Genomic DNA, 21,291 nt, shown 5'->3' on the forward strand with positions numbered 1-21,291 from the left:
ACGTCTGAACAATCCATTTGCCTCTGTCACTTCAGGCTTTTGCAACAGTATATCTGTTTAAAAAGACAGACAGAGAAGGTTCTGTGTTGTAATCACAGTTTAATCACCAGACAAAATGCTGTCTAGCAGGGCAAATCCACCACTTTGGGACAGGATAGGATGACAGATGTTTGGGGGCTTGCAGTCCCTTTTGCATTGTCACACAGTCACACCCTTCCCCCACTTCTACCCTCTTTCTTTCCTCTGGTATATTCAATTATTTACTTGAATTAAAGTGACAGATGTCTGCGTCATCAAGGCACTTATGTGACAGTCAAGGTTTCTAACTGTGCCTTGTGAAACAAAGGAAGGTGATAACTGGCGTAAAAGTGTGTCCTGTCTCCTGGTTACATGCAGATTTGCAGTTTGGTAGCATATCTCTGTTTAAGTAGTTTATATTCAGCATACTGTGTATATATAACAATTATTTATTTTCATCCAAGTAAATAATTGCTAAGTGGCTTAACAACGAACAAAAAACATTCCTCTGAAAACGACCACAAACAAGAACTACACTGAATCCAAAGAAAAACTTTGAAAGACTTTCAGAAAGCCGGCAAAACTACTGCTCACGATCATCTTAAGAGATTACAAGAAAGTCTGGCTGTTTGGAAGCAAAATATAAAGAGAAATGGGCCTCTCAAGACTTTTGCACAGTACTGTACAGTACAAGCATTATACAATACAATATGATCTCTACAATAGTTACACATTACTTACTCATTGACTCACAGATTAACTCCCAAAGGAAGACTAAACTACACTGAAATGCAGCTGTGGATGGGAAAGAAATGCTTTGTGAGCTGAAAGTCTCAAAGTCCTGTCAGAAGAAATGCCAACTTACAAGTCTATATTCTTGGGTACCAAATCTCATTCCCATCACATTCACTGGTATGAGCACCAGCAGCGGAACTTACCAGGTGGTAAGAGGAGAGAGATGAGCATCCATCTAAAAATAACACCCTCATTGAACTCACACACTCAAGCCTCTCTTTAATTCTCACTTCCTCTATTAATACCAAAACCCTTTATCCCGAATCATCACAGTAACATCAGCATAGACAGAAAACCGGGCCAATGTCACTGTTCGATATTATCAGAAATTATCTGCAGCATGAAGTTGTCATTTCTAATCATCCTTTCCAAATATTATACTGTAGTATTGCTAAATTAGTCTAAACACCATAGTAAAATGCTGATAGCATATGAAAGTATTGGCATGCACACAAGCTTTAAACTTGCTGGATTTTATTTTGCCTTAAATTGATTGTTGAATTGCTTTATTATTTATTAATAGCCATTCTTAAAATAGTCACATGTCACACGAAAATAATTTTTTTTAGACAAAAAGAAAACTCCTTTTTTTCCCTGAAAGGTAGGCTTATTGAAGTCAGTGTGTGTAATGAGTTTCCCCTGTGAGGAACAAAAATGCCTGCCTCCAGCCTCAGTTGTTGTGCTCCAGATATCAATTCAATTCAATTCAATTCAATTTTATTTATATAGCGCCGAATCACAACAAAAGTCGCCTCAAGGCGCTTCATAGATACAGAGAAAAACCCAACAATCATATGACCCCCTATGAGCAAGCACTTTGGCGACAGTGGGAAGGAAAAACTCCCTTTTAACAGGAAGAAACCTCCGGCAGAACCAGGCTCAGGGAGGGGCGGCCATCTGCTGCGACCGGTTGGGGTGAGAGAAGGAAGACAGGATAAAGACATGCTGTGGAAGAGAGACAGAGGTTAATAACAGATATGATTCAATGCAGAGAGGTCTATTAACACATAGTGAGTGAGAAAGGTGACTGAGCTTGTGACAGCGAGGAAAATTGTTACTTTGCTGTGAAATCCACAGGGGAATTTAGTGAAGTAGGCACCTCTGTGTAAATCCAGTCACATGCTAAAGTTGCTGTAATGTATATCGGGCCGTTACCTGTGCAACGTTTCAGGATTGACATCCTGAAAAAATTGCACATGAATAAAATTACACTGATTAAAGTTAAAATAAAGACATAAAATCTTAACCGACATGAATAGTCTAGAAATCTGGCATATAAGACGTTTATGAATCCATTAAAAAGCCTCAGTATAATGCTCCTTATAATTTATTTATAATAAATATTCAGATAATAATGAATATTTCTGAATAAATAAAGAGTATTTATCTACTTGTAATTAAATTTCACTGCCTATTATTGAAAAGTTGAACTCAGAGATTTCTTAGTGCTTTATGCTATGGAGATGCATTTGTCCACCAGAACAGATTGTTAAGACAGAACTGAAAGTGTTATAACGACATTCTGTCATCATCCAAGCAAAAGGCTGCTGATGAGGTTATGGTGTTATGTTACTGAGTTGTGAAATTATTGCGCTGGGTTGAGGAATAATACAAACGTAGTCCATGTGATAGGCCTACCCCTCTGCTAGTGGAGGCCTCCCACTCATAAACTCTGCAGGGGGATTGCATACTCATAGAAACACGTTTCTAAGCCTCTTACACAACAACATGCACATACACACAAAACTTTCACTCACTAAGCCAACCACCCACATACACATATAAGCATGAAAACCCACTTTAACTGTTTATTGCATCAGTGCTCTTTCTCACATAGACCCCAGCTGATTCATGGAGAAATTAAAGCAAGAGGAGGGGAATGGGGGAATAATGGGGATGGGGCTGGGAGGGCTTTGAGAAGATGAATGGGTAGGGGGTGTCTGACAGCTGCTGTATACAGTTGTTATGGAAACCATTGTCTGAACTCATTAACTGGAAGGAAAATTTGGCATGAGTTAAAGGTTTTCTTTTTTTCTTTTATTATCTTAATAGTTTGATGCATTTTAGATTTGCAATATCTAAAACATAGCAGATGTGATTTCATCTAATGAAACCGCCCAGCTATAGGCTACTGCTTAGCTGCATATACACAATGTCCTGTTGGTGAAGGTAATATCAATACTGCTTGATTAATACTGAAAGCTGAGATTTATGTCTGGAAATAGTTTATTTAAACGATATGTGGTGGGAAGCTAACACTATGACAGTATACGCTATTTAATATGGTAATAGACCATGCTAAGCACTGTGCAAAAGTCTTGAGCCACCTCTCATTTCTTTACATTTTGCTTCCATGAAGTGGTCTTGAGCAATAGTTCTCCAGGCTTTTTGAAGGAGTTTTTCTTTGGACATTGGTTGCTTTTTGACTCGTTTTGACTGCAGTCTTTGTACCTGACCATTTTCAGGGGAATAGTTTTTGTTTGTTTCTTAAGCCATTTAACGCTGACCTAATTATTCAGGTTCATTCAACCAGTTTTAATTTGTATTTTGAGGTACTTTTTTACTAGCAGGCTGTCACAAGACCATGTAATTTGGTCACAACTCAGTAGTTGAAACTACAAAAAAAATGCCAGATGATAAGACATAAAATTGTGCTTTTTCAGTACTAAAGCGATTCCCAAAAAGCTATCATCTGAAAGCGTGTGTAGTGTAATAAACCAGAAGAAGCAAATGGAGAGCAAATAAGTTGCAGACCTAAAAATTAATTAAAAAATAAAATATTTAGAGCAAGTGAATGATATCCGAAAGTCATGTCAGTAGACCTGATGCAGGACATGAGCGATGAATCTGACTTTGTCCGCTGAAGCCTCATCTGAAATGGTATCAGTGGAAGGATGGGTGTCCAGAAGCAATTCTTAAGGAAGGAGAACTTACTAAACGCTATAAAAGCTTTAAAGAACGGAAAAGCCCCAGGACCTGATGGTTTTTGTAGTGAATTTTATAAAGAATTTCGTGAGCTGTTAATAGACCCATTACTTAATATGTTTAATTATTCGTTCTTGCATAATAGATTACCTCAGACTCTAAGGGAAGCTAATATTTCTCTTATTTTGAAGAAGGGGAAGTGTGCAGAGTCTTGTTCCTCTTATAGACCGATAGCTCTTCTAAATGTGGACCGGAAGATACTTTCTAAAATATTAGCTACTCGACTCGAAATTCTCCTGCCTGTAATTATTAAAGAAGATCAAACAGGCTTTATAAAAGGCCGTAATTCTCGTAATAATGTCAGGCGCCTTCTCAATTTAATTCAGGCTGCTCAGCAAAGGAACGTGGGCAGTTTGGTGCTTTCTCTGGATGCTGAAAAAGCTTTTGACCGGATAGAATGGACTTACTTATTTTACACTTTAAATAAATTCAGTCTTGGTGATAATTTCATTAAGTGGGTAAAAATTTTGTATGATAATCCTCAGGCATCCATCTTGTCTAATGGACTGAAATTAGATAGTTTCTCATTGTATAGAGGAACGAGGCAAGGCTGCCCACTGTCACCTCTTTTGTTTGCTATTGCCATCGAACCGTTAGCCGAGGCTATGAGGACGGCACCTGATGTACGGGGCTTGCAAATCGATTATGAGCATAAGATCAGTTTATATGCAGATGATGTTGTAATATTTATTTCTGATCCAGAGACATCAATACCGGCTTTACTTAACATTATTGATTCATTTAGCCAATTTTCTGGTTTTAATGTAAATTTGACTAAGTCAGAGGCTATGTCAATTGGGAGCCTTAATTCATTGCCAACTGGACTGTTTTCTTTCCCCTTCAAATGGTCCCCCACAGGTTTTGTATACTTAGGGATATTTATAACTTCAAAATGTAAACAAATGTATAAAGCAAATTTTGTCCCTCTGTTCGAGAAGGTAAAGCAGGATTTGGAGAGATGGAATTCCCTACCCTTTTCCTGGCTAGGACGTATAGCTTTGATTAAGATGAATATTTTGCCTTGACTGTTATATCCTGTTCAAATGATTCCAGTTATATTTTCAAATAGGGTGATGAAGGATCTGAATGGCTGGCTAAGCTCTTTTACATGGAGTAAACGCAGACCAAAACTTAAGATGGCTACACTGCAGCTCCCAGGTTCAGTAGGGGGTTTAGATTTAGCAAATATTAGAACATATCAATTGAGTACTCACATGAGCTATATTCATGACTGGGTCACAAATAATTTACACTCTATCTGGTTGGGGATTGAAACCTCTCTTTCAAAGTATCCATTAAGGGACTTACTGTTCTTTAAGAACTTTAAAGATATTAGATTGAGCTGTCACACTTAATACACTTAAGGCCTGGCAGTCAGTATGTCGAATTGAGGGAAGGTTGAAGTTAACATCTGTGTTTACCCCTATTGTGAATAATCTTGACTTTCAACTGGGGATGTTCGATATAGGTTTTAAGGAATGGAAGAACAAAGGAATTCACAGACTGAGGGACTTATTCTCCGACGATGTTATGCCGTTTGACCAAATGGTTGAGAAATATTCTCTCCCCAAACATGACTTTTTCTGTTACTTACAGATGAGGCATTATATCTTGCATAGTACTAACTTTAGTGAGAGTCATGAAGTCTCTCCTGTTGAAAAATTATTATTTTTAACAGATAAAGAGGTACCTGTGAAGATATTTTATAAGGCTTTATATTCTGTACCTTCAGTGATGTCACAGAGGCTTAAAGGCACATAGGAAAGGGAGTTAGGTATAGCAATCAATGATGAGGAGTGGAAAGATGTCTGGAGTTACGCCAAATCAATCTCAGTTTGTAATCTTACCAAAGCAAAACAGTTGAAAATCATACACAGAGTGCATATATCCATATTTCGCAGACATCAGTATAATCTTACACTTTCACCCATGTGCCTCAAATGCAAGACAGAAATTGGTACCCTAACTCACAGCTTCTGGTCATGTTTGAAATTGCAAAAATTTTGGTCTAATGTGTTATCTGAAATGGAGAAGATTTTTGGTTGTGAATTGGAGATGGACCCTCTGTCTCTCATACTGGGCCTCCCCAGCCGGCGGTTAATATCCAAGAATAATAGGAGATTGTATTGTGTTCTCACCTATGCAGCAAGGAAGAATATACTACTCCAATGGATTAATAAAAAAGCACCAACTATTAAAGATTGGCAAAGAGTAGTGTTGGATCTAGTGCCATTGGAATATCTTACATGTGTACTGCACTCAAAAACAGACCAATTCTTTAAGGTGTGGGAACCATACTTGAATTATGTGGAACCTGACATCTCTAATATTATGTTACAAGGATTCTCTTGAGTGTTTAAACTGCAACGTACTACTGGGACCACAGGTATTGTACTGTATTGTATTCTCTCTTTATTTATTTTTTTTAGATGGACCTAAGCTGGTGTTTTGTGCTTAGTTATCAGTCTGTTTGTTTGTTTGTTTTTGTTTTGTTTTGTTTTGTTTTTATTTTTGGTTCTGAATTGTACACTTTATTATGTTATATAATTATGTACTATTTGTGAAAACAGAAAAACTAATAAAAAAAAACTTCTTTTTTTTTTTAAAAACGGAAGGGGAACAGGGATAAAAGGCTAATGTATGGCAAATTATACAAGAAATGGACTAAAAATCAGTGTCAATCAGTCGTATCAAGTGACAAATCCAAATTTGACATGTTTGGTTCAAATCATTGTTAGTAAGGTGCAACCTTTCTATCTCATTGTGGTGGAATGAAAATATAAAGCAGAAAAATACTTAAGTTCAGCACTTTTGTAAATATACTTACTTTCCAACTCTGAGCTAAAGGCTGTTTTACAGATTAAGGTAATAAAAATAACCTTAACTTTCCAAATTGTCATGGTCCCTCAGTCCTCCTGGCTTCTGCTCCAGGTTCTATCTTTTATCTGTTTCCCCCTTGTTTTTTCTATCTCTCCTCTCTGTGCTCATTTGTTTGTGTCTGTTTGTGGGCGGGACTTCGCGGTTCACGTCTCTGACTGAACACTCTGCTCTAATCACTCACCTGCCCCTGATAATGGAGGACCCTACTTAAAGGCTGAGGCTCAGCCTCTGCTAGATCATTGAACTAAACAGTTAGTTGTAACCCTGGCTCCTGTTTTTGCTCTGCTTCTTCCTTTGTGCATTTTGATATTGATGTGCAAATAAAGCAATGAACCAGTACCGAACCACTTCATCAACTGTATTGAAAATAGGATCGTTCATTCAAAGCTTCGTTTCAGCGACATCTAGTGGTGAAATATCAGCGCATCGGTATCAGACAGCCATCACTAACTTTTGTTTCTCTGTTCCTCTTGCACAGGTTCCTGGATTCCCTCCCCTGGTGTGGTGAGCCTGAATTGAGCATGAGAAAATTGTGCATGGCGGATGTTTGGACCCTCCCCCCGGAACATAATTTGCTGTTTGCATATTTGTGATTGTTGTAGATAGTTTCTTCACTGTTAAAAAAAACAACAACAAAACAACCCGCACTGATCTGAGATCTTCCAAGTCTGCACCTGAGTCTACCAGTCTATTGGCCTTGACAGAATAATCCAGCCAAGAAATGGACTCTGCAGACTAACACTGTGAGCTGAACCCTCGCCTCCCAGTTGGACTAGCACGAGCAAATACTCCTAGGGTCACAATGTCTGCCATGGATCAAACAAATCAAACCTGTTCTCTCCAGTCCATTATGCCCTCCTTCCATATTCCCACCATCTGATGGTTTTTGATGAAGAACCTAAACAGTATGCTGAGAACTGGGATCATTTGATTCACATATCTATTGAAAACTTAGGTCTATTCTCTTCATATCATGAAACCAGGCAGTACATTATGTTTATGACAAGTTATTTCCATTTAAAAACGTGGTCAGTGTAGTGAGCACATAATTTAATATTTGATGCTCATTTTAATGTGACCAATCTCCCCCATTGTTTTTTAAACCTGGAAATCCACATTAAGGGTAAAAACACAAACTTGATTCGAACACATTTTTCAGGCCTTGTCAGTATTAGGTTCAACCAGCCTTTGCCTTCAGAACTGCTTTAATCTCCATGGTACAGATTCAACAGAGAAACATTCATCTGAGATTTTGCTGCAGATCCATGATCTCTGTTTCCTGTTTCACTATTTCCCAGAGGTGCCCTGTTATATGGTGACTGTGGAAGCCGCAAACACACCTTCATGATCAGGAAACCAGTCTGAGATGACATGAGCTTTGTGACATGGTGCGTTATCCTGCTGGAAACAGCCATCATTAGATCGATAATCTGCAGTCACAAAGGGATGGACACAGTCAGCACCAATATGTAATTAAGCTGTGGAATTCAATGGGTACTCAGCTGGCAATACAGGGTGCAAAACAACCAACACCTTTACATCATCCCCCACCAGCCTAGACCGCTGAAACAAGTTAGGATGGATCCATACTTTTATGTTGTTCATGCCAAATTCTGACCCTACAATCTGAATGCAGCAGAAATCAAGACTCATCATACGAGGCAACCTTTCTCCAGAATTCTGTTGACTAATTTTGGCACCAGTGTGAATTGTAGCTTCAATTTCCTTCTTTTTAGCTGAAAGGAGTGGCATCCAGTATATTCTACTGCTGCTGTAGCCCATCTGCGCCAAGGTTCAGTTCAAGTTTATTGTCATATTCAGAAAACATTGTAGCAACATTTACCCTTAATGAAATTCTTAGACTTAGACTGTTACCCAACTTTACATGAACATATAGAAAGTGTTAAAAAATGTTAAGAAGAATTTAAAATTAAGGGATTTAAGGTTCGATCTGCTGGGTAAATGCACTTCTGTATCTCATAAATTACTGTCAACAAGGCATTTTCAGCCAAAGAAATGCAGCTCACAAAATATCTTTTCTTTTTAAGACCATTCTTTGGAAACCACATAGATGGTTGTGTGAGGAAAATTCCAGCAGATCAGCAAATATTAAATACAAATCTGTCTGGCCCCAGCAACCACGCCACATTCAAGGTAATTTAAATCACCTTTTTTCCACATTGTGATGCTCAATTTGACCTTTCCCATGTATGCATTGATTTGCTGCCACGTGATTGGTTGATTAGATATTTGCATTACAGTTTTTCTCAAATGTTAAAACACAAAAGCCAATCCTGTAACCCAAATGACCAGTAGTCTAAACACATTTACTAAATGTAGCCACCATATTCCAGTACCATAAACACATGTCACATGAAGACACAATTCACAAAACACAACCCTCTGTACTCATAAATCTAAACACATTTTTCCTTGCTAAAACACATGTTGCAAAACAACTCTGCTCATATCCTCAAATGAAAGCCCATGTGATGCAAAATGCTTGCCACAGTCACCAATCTTTGAACACAGGGAACACACCTGGCGTCATTCACTACACACAATGACTCAAAATTGAAGACACTTGTTGCTAATGCTGTACCCACATGTAAAAGCAAGTTCAGAGTGCACAGTATGCTGAAGGTTCCAAACAAACACAATGGATGAAGGCAGAGTCAGGGGAAGAGGAATTTGATGCAGAGGAGGGAGAAGAGCTGGCCCTGGAAGAAGAGGAGCAGGCCAATGAGGAAGAGGAGTTCAAATGAGAGGAGGAAGAGGAGCAACCAACGAGGAAGAGGAGAAGGCCAACATGGGAGAGGAGAAGGTCCAGGAGGGAGAGCAAGACAACCTCGCACCATCATTACGGACGAGATGCGAGCAACAGCTCAGCGACATGATGCCGCACAGTGATTGTGGTGTGTGTGTGGTGTGAATAACGTAAATAAAAAAACTTCACACCCTGTTCATGTTTTCAAGATTACTGTTGTGTGCAATAGATTCTGTTTTTGCATTGAGTTGTGTTACAGTAGTGTACGTACATGCAGGATTTTCTATAGATTTATACTACTCATATGAAACTCACAAATCTAAATGCCTAATCCTCTGCAGAGATCTACGACGATCCGTTACTGTATAGTTTCTAAAATATGCATTGGCAGTTATGAAACAAAGAACCTTCTCACAAATTGAGCATTGTGTTTTCAATTGTTTTGCTGTAGTGTGTAATGCTGTGTATAGTGTTTACAGTTTTGACAGCTTCGAGCTGCTCTCTTGGTGTGGGAGTTTGAGTTTTGCAGTGGGAAGGTGTGGTTGTGTTTATGTAGCTTTAGAGAAGGGTGTTGTGTTTGGACATTGGGGGACCTGGTGGTAACGTTTGTGACATGTGTTTTAGCATTTGAGAAAAACTGTAACAAGCAGTTGTACAGGTGTACCTAATGAAGATTCTGGTAAGTGCTGAATGAAAATATCTTTGTTAAAGACAAACTGCACCATGAAGGAGACAATTAAACCAAGTCAGCATTTGTACAGGCATTCAGTTTAGTTTAATCTGAAGAGAGTTCAAAGATAAGATATTAAAAAGAAAAAAGGAAGAAATTAAAAACAGAAGCAATGTTGACTTATAAAACGCCCAAGCAGAAAAGGCAGGAACATTCCCAAATGAGCAGTGTCCAAAATATCACAATATAATATGTACAACACAAAAAGAAGACAAATACATAGACAATTACTCTTAGCAAGGTGGAAAACAGTATTTACATAACAATAAATAACCAATAAATAAAATGACATTGAAACACATTAGCTGAAAGATGAAATAAGCCAGGAGTTGTTCATATATATCAGGCTGATCATTTATGCTCCATATACTACAGACAGTGGTAATGCATACATAGTTCTAATAGATGCACACAAAGTCTTTTTATGTAGAAATCATTATCTTTTATCTTTTCTAATCCAAATCTTGTTTCTGATAAATTTACATTCAAGCCTGCTCCAGGCATGAATTCAATCTGAAAAGTTGACTGAATACGTAAAGGAGTTTTTCTCAAAGAAAACAGCGCTGAAGGCAGGTTTAGTTAACGTGATGTTTTGTTTCTTTAAAAAAAGGTAGCAGCTGTAAGCTAGCTCTGAATTCTCTACAAGTACAAAAGGGAAGCCAGAATGCCACCATGTCGTCAGCACATTACATCTTCACCAGGGTCTAAGACGAACGACAACTTCTGAGAGGACAGAATATAAAAAGACAAGTAAACATCAGCAAAGACACAACGCAGCCAGCTTCGCTGACGGGGGTGGGGTGGTGGTGGGGGAACACTGAGATAGTCATCAGATTCATCATTTATCTGAATAACATTTATTACATTTCATCACATTACATACAGGTAAGGATATGCAAAATTGGTTATGGTTGTAAATAGAAATAATAATTTGTCACCCCCATGTGAGCTGAAGCTAATCTTTTCATCTTAAAAGCAGCAGTGGAACAGCATCATCCAATCAGGGTTGACAATTCATTTACTCCTATTTCTATGTACCCCTATGTATCTCTGCATATGGATTTCTTCTTCTCCTTTACATATATATACATATATATATATACATATATATATGTATATATATGTATACTTGTGCGTTAATGGATGACAGCTCAAAAGTGAGCATTTATATCCCATAAATAAATTAGTGTAAATAAGACAGTTTCATCTGCACAACTAAGTGGCTACCTGTAGGAGTGTCAGTTTGCAGCACACAGGTGCTGTAAACTCAAAGTCTCACCTGTGCAACGTCAACAACGTGTAAATAATATGAGGACAAAACTGACACGATAGTGTACGTTATCGTCAGCTTTGTATCTGTACAGGTAAGCAACAAAAAATAAGAATACACTCAAATATAAATAGACATTTCTGTTATCATATGTATTCCTGTCTCAGTATAGCAGTTTCTAATTGCTTTTTACCAGCTCAGATGCATTAAATGCAACTTTCTAACTTTTCAGGCTTCGATTTTAACTAGCTAAAAGTCACTCATGGAAGCAGGTCTACTCAGCGCCACAATAAAGAGAAGGAATACAAAGCTCTGTCTGACACCAGAAACTGTTGTATTTGGTGTTGTGATAATGGTCATCCGGTGTATGACCAGCGATCACCTTTTAGTAACAGAATGGTCCTCTCTTAACAAAAAATGCCTGCCTCGTATTTTATATACAACTCAGATCATGGCTTAAATAAACTCATCCCACCTGATCATCCACTTATCTAAATCTTCCTCAAAGTAAGTCTTTCATGTTTTAGCACGATCAGCCTAGAAACCAAGCAAGGCCCTACCTCACCTGAACCTCTTTGACTCACCCTCCTTTAATCTCTTTTAGCTCGTCCTTTCCTCTTTCTCCTCCCAGAGTTCTCCTGGGGTTTCTCCTCTTTGCTCCCCATCAGCATTGCTCCGTTGGCAGCTTTGCTGAGGCCGTTGAGGGTGCCATTAGAAACAGCCTTGCCGGCTTTAGAGGAAGAGGACACGTCGCGACGTGCGGGTTGCTGGCGGCGGTAGGTTTGATAGTAGAAGTTGCCAAACAGGACGATGAAGGTGATGGCGTAGCAGATGAGGGAGTAGTGCATCCAGTGGGGGAAATCGCAGTTGACATAGAGAGACAAGGCCGTGTGACCGATGGTGACATGGAACTGAACCTGAGCCCCAAAGAGAGAATAAGAGTTATGCTTTTGCACCATATTGTGTTTTCACTGTTCTTTCATAGCAAGAAGAATGATTTTCAGTCAAATGATCCCTACAATCAATATATTTAATTTCAAAATCAGCCACCCTGGAAATCAACCTACCATCTGGATAATTGTCAGATACTTCTTCCACCACAGGTACTTTTGGATCTTAGGTCCACAGGAGGCAAGACCGTAATACAGGTACATCAGGACATGGATCATCGCATTCATATGTGCACCAAAGAATGCTGCAGTAGAAGAAACAATAAGTTTTTAATTTTGTTCTGCTTACTATAGTTAAAAAAAAATCTTAAACTGAGTTGCTTTGAACTCCTGCTGTCTGTATCCAATAAAAAGACAATAGTTGAGGGGGTGGGAGATACAAACAAGCGTAGGTCCAGGGGCCCCATGAATCCAGATTAAACTATCCAAGCTACATATGACGATACTATGCTTGTGGGTTTCAGTGAAATTTGTCATCTAGCTTCCTCATCAGTGTTCAGACTCAGTTTACTCTCAGTCACAATCATCTACTTGCAAATATACATATAGCTGCACCTGCGTTTACTAATTAGCAAGTGATAGTGTGTTATCATGCTAAATACATACTGTGAACATGATAAACATTGTACCCAATAGTAAACTTCAGCGATTAAATGCTATTACTCTCAACATGTTGCCTTGTTGGCATTAGCACTTAGCTCAAAGTGCTCCTCTGCCTGTGGTATACCTTTACAGAGTTGCTAGCATGGCTGTTAATATGCAGATGCATATTATAAAAAAAATAAGCTCAACAAACAACAATAATGAATACATTTACCAGTAGTGAATAAAAGGTTTATAGACAAGTAGCTCCACATGTTTGGTTTAGCTTCCTGAAGCACCCACCAAGGGATTTGTGTCTCTTCCCAGCCCTCACCCAGTATAAACCACAAAACTACAGAGCCGGTGAAGGCTTTATCAACAGCAATGCTGATAAATTCAGCATATAGCTGATGTCTGCTGTGTTGTGAGCTACTCACACTGTCCTCCTGCCACCCACTTGATGCCAATCCACCAGAGCGTGAACATGGAGCAATGATGGTAGACGTGAAGGAAGGTGACCTGGTTAAATTTTTTCCTCAAGATGAAAAACACAGTGTCCAGATACTCAATGCCCTTGGAGATGAAATACCACCACAGAGCTCCTGCCACCTGACTCCCACAGAAATAAAGAAGGAGAAGAAAAAGACTGTTAACATATGAACATATATGATCAAGAGCTACATGTGCGTGAACTCTGATTTTGGAAATCTTAACCTCGACCCGAGACTGACTCACTTGTGGTTTCTGTTTCAAACTACGTCATGGAGCAACAGGAAGGAAGGTGAAACTGAACACCATTCAACTCCGGCTTGTACTTTTTTCTGATAACAGGCCCATGCTCTAAATGTATGGACGCCGCTCATGTTTCTAAAAGCTCTCTGAGTGACGTGTCCCTGGCAGGCTGACTGTAATTTTCTGAACCATGGGTACAGTGGAGAATTATTAACAGGTAGGGATCTGGTTCCAAGGAAACTAATTATTGTAGCCACAAAAGTCTTAAAATAGTAAGTTACATAAACAGCTGAAGTCCCACTACTATATTCAGAGTTTATCTATGCAAGTGTGTGTGTGTGTGCACGCTCTGAACACTCACCCTGACTTCATTGGGATCATCTGAATAATCCACCGATTGACAAATGTAACTGTATCTGGCTGCTCGCGTTGCCATAAACAGCTGAAAAAACAAGAGTGTCCATTGAGTCACTGCTATCAAGCATACAGTGATAATGGCAGAGAAAAGAAGAGATGGAGTGCAGACAAGAGCATGAGTACACTGTAATTAGGTTAGTCTAAACCCAGAGGACAAAACGGCTGCTGTAACGTATCAACTCGGGAGCACAGTTAACGCTGGAATAAGAGGATATCAGATTTAATTCACTGACTGCAGTTATTGGACACGTGCAAGTAACAATCAAAACAATGTGACAATCTACCTCTTTAAAGATGAAGAAGTTGAGGAAGACCATGCTGAAGTTGTAGACAATAAGGGTTTTGCGGAGCTGGAAGGGCTCTCTGTTCTTCATGTATTTGGGCCCAAGCCAGAGAAAGAGGAGGTAGGAGGTGCTGATGGCGAGCGTGGGTAGGGGGTTGTCCATCAGGGGCCATTTCTCCACACGCTTGTCTGACAGAAACATGTTTTCATAGAGTTACATAAATATTCGTAATATTTGCATTGCACTGATGCAGCGTGGGTTCAGTATATTTTGAGAGGAGTGCTCGTGCTGAGTAGTAGTGCAGATAACAGATAATATCCTGCAGGTGGATGCCCAGTGGTCAGTTTGATGGTGATACTTTGAGAGAGCATCCAAGTATATCCTGGGTTGATAAAGGGTACAGGGCCTGTTACTGGGTGTAGCAACATAAATACATACTGCGGTATATTGCAGTACATATATAGCTACTATATGTCCTAAAGTATTGAGTAATTTGTTAACAAATTGCCAGTGATGCACTATTCTTATACTAACTCCCTCTATAATGACTCACAGCAGCAAGAACCCTGCAGAGTGATACATAATATCTAAGGCTGGACACACGGGCAAGTGAATGTGCATTTACTCACTGATAAATACAACTTCTCTGATCTTAAAATATCTCACACAGATGCTCTCAGGCATGCCGGATGTTTTGAAGGTATTACCTGCAATAGTGAGGGTCCATTTGTAGAACTCTATGGTGTCGTTGATTAAATGTGTGATGATCTCCATGGCTGGGGTAGTTAACCTGAAATAAAACAGACAACCATTTAATAAACAGAGCTAAATTCACTGAGGTTGAGTGGTGTCATTATGTAGAAGAGCAATAACAGGGAAAAGACATCTTAATAATGGCAATAATTTTATTTTAACACCACTCCTCAGAAAAGTAATCAAATAAATAGATCAATAGGCCAACGGGAGGTCAGTTATATGATAGGAGTTTGGTGCTCCATGAGGCCTTGGTAGTTGGGCAATAGGGTTCATTGCGCACAAAAGCTGGGAACACAGGCTGGTAGAGCGCATGTGTCAGCAGATTTTTGGTTTGAACACGACCAACAGCCAACCTGGTGACTCTTCGAACGAGAAGATGCCTTACATACTTTTACAATGAAATGCCTCATCTCCTGTAAAGAGAGCCAGGATGAAATACTCTGACTGTGGATTGCACATTCATACGCAGGGTGTGATTTAACGCTCCTAAAAAGGTGCACCACCCCCCACCTCCCTCTCCTCCCCTTTCTCTCTCCGGCGGATCAAGCGATGCTGCAGCATCTGCCATATTCCTGCACGCGCTCTACACAAAAACCGATCAGAGAATAAGACAATAATTGCAATTTATATGGAAGTTAAGATTCGTATTTAATACGCATATCTCTAAAAGCTTTTATTGCGATAAAAGCTTTATTGCATGCGTTTTAAAAAGCCCACTCTGTGTCACGGGTTTGCTTTCTGCGGCATGCAATCCCGGCCTTCAACCACGGGCTGCACGAGCAGTCTTATTGTCAGCCTGATCTCTCAAAAACTCACAGCTGATTGTATCTATGCGCCATTAAAACAACACTTTCCACAAAACACATGATCTGACACTCAACGTCTGCATGCATCGCACAGTAAGCCACAATAGCGACATTTGTCTCGCCTTCACCTCCGCGCGGATGAGGATGCTCGTTTCCTTACCGTGTCGGTGCTTTAAAAGAAAATCCCACTATTTTTACATTCAGTGCAAGGTCACGCGATGCGCGTTAATCCGACCTCCAATCTCCTGATAGACTTTTATGTGACCTGATGAATTGTTCCGTTATTTGGAGTGAAACAGACGGGCCGCTGAATGAACGGCAATGGCACGAAATTCTCGTTAAGGGACCATACTAGCCTCCACTGCGCGTCTGCTTCTATGAATACCAACAACACGAGCGTAAATCCAAACAGTTATTATGTTGTACTTCCGGTTATATTTCAAAAATAATAAGATTTTGTTCCCAACTGATTGCACCCCACCCCAATGATCTTATATTATTATAATAATATTATATGATAATAATAATAATAATAATAATAATAATAATAATAATAATAATAATAGTTTCGTCTTGATGCATTCTCAATCATCCAGGTAAGTAAATCTCCAAAAGTTGATTGCGTTCATCTCGACGTAGCGTATTATTATTATTATTGTCATTATTATTATTATTATTATTAATAATAATAATAATCATTAAATAATATTATTATTATTGTCTATATGGTTTGGTTTGTTGTTTTTCTATTTTTCTTTTCTTTTCTTTTCTCCTTTTTAATAGCGCACTTTGGGTTTTTATTGGAAAGGACTTACCCTTTATTTCCGGTTAGGTTTACGATCTCCTTCGTGCAACTTGACTCAACCCCGCTCCTTTGCTGCCACTTGTCGGTGGATGAGGGAAGGATGCTTTGCACATGCGCACAAATTGAGACGGATGCAGCAACAAGCGCTTCACCAGCTTTAGTCAAGTCAGCCGGACACAAGCAGAGTCAGACAGGAAGAGCGGTACCCTTCGCAGAAATCTCATTGGAATACACTCATTGAAAGTGTTGCATCATAGTGCATTAAAGAGTTGTATAAACGCCATTAATGATACAAATTAAGAGATATGATTGCAGTTTAGGGCGCTGTTCATTACGAGTACATTCATATAGAAAAATTCTGACACTAATAAAAAGATTAATGCTAATTAACGTTTATGAACTGTATATCTCCATGAGATCGTCCACATACTCTACGTGATGTCGGTAAAACCAGTGTCGTCGACTGATCAGGACACTCGAGCGAGGATTTTATTCTGAAATGTGCGACCTGACTCCTGTATCTCACTATGTGACTTGACGCTACTTGCCTCCGCAGTTGCACCGGCTTCTTTTGTGTCCTAGCGGGACGATTTACTTGAATTCATCCATTACAGGCCATCTGCCTGTCGTCGCCGTGACGCGGGGATCGCAGGGTGTTTTGCGCAGTTTTTACGCGAAGCTGATATGCGGAGAAAAGCTGGGATGTGTTCCCTGGACTCACTGCATTGATGTTCGTGAGCTTCTGTCATCACAGGCCTCATTCTCCCATTACTGGAGCTAGTTCCTCATTATAATGGTGCGGTGAAAAGGGCGTTTTGTTCCGCGATAAGGTCAACAGACTGACATATAAAATGAAAATTTGGAGCACGGAGCATGTTTTCAGGTTGGTCAGCACACTGAGCCGGCATGTCCTTGTCTTTAACTTAATGTAACCCGGTGCTTTAAACGGTGAAGCTCATGGCTCCATATCTCCAGTCAGTCTGCTCTATGTTAAGTCATGATGGTAAGTCTTTATATGGGCTTGACACCAGGAGGCGTGCCACTGATGATGTTTCAAGGATGATCACTAACCACACCTGTCCAAGCCAGAGTGTGTCTTTCAGAAACCAACAATGGAAGATTTTTGATGGCTGCTGTTGTAACCACATTTAAACGTTATCTTGTCCTGGTCTGTGTGCAGTTACCCTTGGGAGACAGTGATCAAGGCTGCTATGAGGAAGTACCCCAATCCCATGAACCCTAATGTGATCGGGGTGGACGTGTTGGACCGCAGTCTGGACACAGAGGGCCGGCTTCACAGCCACAGACTCCTCAGCACAGAGTGGGGCCTACCGGCTATCGTCAGAGCGGTCAGTCATCAGCAGATACAGATATATGAAATGGTTCTCAATGTCTTGCAGGGGTTCCGTGTTTCAAAGGAATGACAGCACAACAATTCATTCACCTGAAGTGACTACAAACACTTCAGGTGAATGAAGTGTTTGTAGTAATTAGGCTGTTGCCAGTACAGGTTTGATTGCTGGTGTGATTTAGTGTGTCTGTGCTGTATATTTCTGTCTGTAGATACTGGGAACCAACCAGACACAGACCTATGTGAAGGAACATTCCATAGTTGATCCAGAGGAGAAAAAGATGGAGTTGTGCTCAACAAATGTAAGTTAATATGGAGGCTTGCAGCTTGATAAATGCTTTTAAACAAAGTGTGGCACAGACTTTGTCACCATCTACCCTTTTATTTTCCAGATCACTCTAACTAACCTCATATCTGTGGATGAGAGGCTTCTTTATAGACCACACCCAGAAAATCCTGAGGTGTAAGTAGTCTAACTTTTATTTTATTTGCATGTGTTTAGAATGAATACCATCAGTCCATTTTTAAAGGGCTAAGAGATAGGAGCCAGAATCAACGTGACACTATTTTTTTGCAGAAACAAGATGTTACGGTAATGTTTTTCTGTTTAACGATGTCTCTGCCATCGCCTGTGCTCTCTCTGCTCAGGACTGTCCTGACCCAGGAAGCCATCATTACAGTGAAGGGAGTCAGTCTGGGCAGCTACCTGGAAGCCATGATGGCCAGGAGTATGTCAGCTAACGCCAGGAAGGTAACACATAATATGTTTCTCTTTTTATTTGTCTTTTGCACCCTGATTTGATGATGAATGCAGATTCAAATAATACAGTCTTTGCATGTCTTCTAAGTGGGCCTCTGCTTTCTCTGCTAGTTTCTTTACCACTCTGGCAGAAGCACAGTCAGTGGTTTACAACCCCACCAGGATGTTCACTGGGCCTTGGTCTTGTTTTTAACCTTTCTTTCTCTCTGTGAATCTGTAGGGTTGGGATGCTATTGAGTGGATTATTCAGAACTCTGAAAGAGAAAATGTTCCTCTCTGTGACATTTACTAACGCTGGTAACTCTTCTTTTTGCCTTTCTTCGCAACTTTCTTCTTCATTCATACCTCTGAAAATCCCCAAAGTTGTAAGTGCACAGAAGCCATAAAATTCTTAGAGCTTCTTTGTTTGAATTTACAGATGTTGAAGTGTACAGTGGCAACTATTTTCCCCGGCTACACCTCATAAACAACTGGCGATCCTCAGCATTTCCAGCATTTCTCTGGCCGGTGGTGGTCTGAGAGGTTTTTTTCTGGATTTCTGTCTGAAACAGCACTGGAAGAACAAACAAAAAGTAACATTTTTGCCAAAGCTGAATGATTATTAAAAAGTATTAGAGTAGATTTTAAGAGATAAGGGGCCAACTGTGGTAGGCATAACTCATTGCTCACTGACTACTCATTAACTCATTAGCTGTTTAAAGAAGTGTTAGCAAAACAGAGAGCTGCATCAGCTTCACTGAAGGACCACCTGAAAACACTGTTAGAAATATTATATTACAGATGACTTTCACACCATGCCATATTATTTTTAAAACTACGGAGGAAGGATGCAAAAGGTGACGACGTGGTACAATGTTACTAGTATGCAACCAACTTCATGATTTTATTTGAACTAATGTAGATTTTGTGTAGTGTCACACAACAGAGACTATAGTAGGAGTTTAAATTGGAAAGTTTTTATTGGTGCTTATTACTTGTTACAACGGGGCACAGACTGTAGATCATGTCCGCATGATAGTAGTAAAAAAAAAACTGCAAGAATGTGGGAGTGGGAAGAAAAATATTTCGACAATATCAGTTCTTTGACTTACTATCACAAAAACAAGATGGGAATGTATCATTAACATCGCCTTCTTTCTGTACTCTCAAAGCATCAATACACCGGCTTCTTTTTGATGTAGCATGGGCAGCAGGTTTGCAAGCAGGTTACTGAGGAAGAGGAGGATCGTGCAGGTTATACAAACGCACACAGGCTAAACCATTTATAATGGCCTTAAGATGATGCCGGTGTATTGTTGCTTTGAGGGCAGTGCAATGCCTTTGCCAGTCACACCTGTCATGCTTCCACATGCTGAACTACTCCATAACCTGTATACCCTGAGGAGCAGGGCAGTACTGTATGTGCAATTCTGCATTGGGAGAAGCACAGCGTGCTAAATCAGCTTTCTGAGTAAAATTTTAAAAAATTACATATTTGTATAAATATTATTTATTTAACAATGTGTGATAAAACGTAAATTATTTCATGTGTGTGTGGGTGTGTGTTCATTTCATGGGGGGAAAACGTTACTTTTTCTTTTTCTTTTATTTGTAACTTGAAACAGTTGTCTTTCTGCAATGATTAAAAAAGTGCTTGAAAAATTGCTGAAGTCATTTAGATTTTCACTTCAGAGCCACAGTGTCAGTTTATAGCATGAATCTCTCTATACAAGGCTGACACTGCCTGAATGCTTTGGTTTGTGTCAATAACACTCACATTTGAAAAGAAGCATAAATCTGAGGCAAACCTCTCAGTAACTGTTGCACCATGACCACAGTGAACATACCAAGAGTTTTTTAAACTGCAGTGTAGTTCATCATTTGTCCAATTGGGGGCACACAGATACCTATGGTGCGGCCTCTGTTCACCTCCAGCAAGAAACCTAGAAAATGTTTAAAAATTGTCCTCATGTAAGCTCATTGTATACGCCGTTCAATAAATAAAGGAAACTTCTTTTTTTTTTTTTTAATTAACGGCGCACTTAATGATCACGGTATTACACAAAGTCAGTTAAACTTAAGGCATATCAGTCTATCGAGTTTTGTGAATTCATTATGCTTGCTTTGGTAAACATGAAAGTTACGAGGTTCACCGATTAGGGGAAAAATTACAAGACAACCCCCCTAAGAGGGAATGGTTTTACAGGTGGTGCCCACAGAACCATTGCTCTCTCCTTTTCCCTGCTGCCTGATTTCTCTCTAACCCTGCTTTTTGCTTGCATCCTTATCACTACTGGTAACATGAGACAGTACCTGCAGCCCATTCAGGCTGCACAAGTAGACCAGGTCCTCCAAAAATGGCACATCAATCTATGCTGTTGCAGGAATGTTTACTGTCTCAAAAGTGTTGCAGAGATCCCACGA

General features: G+C 39.6%; 2 protein-coding genes across 3 annotated transcripts; one reads left to right on the forward strand and one right to left on the reverse strand.

Moving 5' to 3' along the window:
- Nucleotides 1-12,035: 12,035 nt before the first annotated feature.
- On the reverse strand, nucleotides 12,036-15,184 carry elovl4a (ELOVL fatty acid elongase 4a). Of its 2 annotated transcripts, XM_085365183.1 has the most exons (7): nucleotides 15,118-15,184; nucleotides 14,411-14,598; nucleotides 14,071-14,151; nucleotides 13,415-13,586; nucleotides 12,513-12,640; nucleotides 12,129-12,362; nucleotides 12,036-12,092 (listed from the first exon to the last, which is right to left on the reverse strand). In XM_085365183.1, exons 1-7 carry the CDS (start codon nucleotides 15,182-15,184, stop codon nucleotides 12,036-12,038), a joined length of 927 nt encoding a protein of 308 aa, XP_085221309.1. The 2 variants fall into 2 exon arrangements, with proteins under 2 accessions (XP_085221309.1, XP_085221308.1); XM_085365182.1 differs by having other exon boundaries at nucleotides 12,036-12,362.
- Nucleotides 15,185-17,628: 2,444 nt separating this feature from the next.
- prelid3a (PRELI domain containing 3A) lies at nucleotides 17,629-19,180 on the forward strand. The gene is made up of 6 exons (XM_085365184.1): nucleotides 17,629-17,660; nucleotides 17,958-18,126; nucleotides 18,341-18,430; nucleotides 18,521-18,591; nucleotides 18,777-18,879; nucleotides 19,109-19,180. The coding sequence occupies exons 1-6, from the start codon at nucleotides 17,629-17,631 to the stop codon at nucleotides 19,178-19,180; spliced, it is 537 nt and encodes a 178-aa protein (XP_085221310.1).
- The last annotated feature ends 2,111 nt before the right edge of the window (nucleotides 19,181-21,291 follow it).

This window comes from Diplotaxodon limnothrissa, linkage group LG11 (genome assembly GCF_057381915.1).
Source record: "Diplotaxodon limnothrissa isolate DT_005_m linkage group LG11, D_limnothrissa_male_GT1.1, whole genome shotgun sequence".
Classification (NCBI taxonomy): Eukaryota; Metazoa; Chordata; class Actinopteri; order Cichliformes; family Cichlidae; genus Diplotaxodon; species Diplotaxodon limnothrissa.

Excerpts from the sequence above, each read along its gene's own strand:
- elovl4a (XM_085365182.1), bottom strand. The coding sequence starts at position 15,184 with ATGGAGATCATCACACATTTAATCAACGACACCATAGAGTTCTACAAA. Across the intron at positions 13,587-14,070 it reads ATGATCCCAATGAAGTCAGG|GTGGCAGGAGCTCTGTGGTG; the intron begins GTGAGTGTTCAG and ends TGTGGGAGTCAG. Across the intron at positions 12,641-13,414 it reads GTGGGTGGCAGGAGGACAGT|CATTCTTTGGTGCACATATG; the intron begins GTGAGTAGCTCA and ends CTTCTACTGCAG.
- prelid3a (XM_085365184.1), top strand. The coding sequence starts at position 17,629 with ATGAAAATTTGGAGCACGGAGCATGTTTTCAG. Across the intron at positions 17,661-17,957 it reads AGCACGGAGCATGTTTTCAG|TTACCCTTGGGAGACAGTGA; the intron begins GTTGGTCAGCAC and ends GTCTGTGTGCAG. Across the intron at positions 18,592-18,776 it reads CACCCAGAAAATCCTGAGGT|GACTGTCCTGACCCAGGAAG; the intron begins GTAAGTAGTCTA and ends CTCTCTGCTCAG.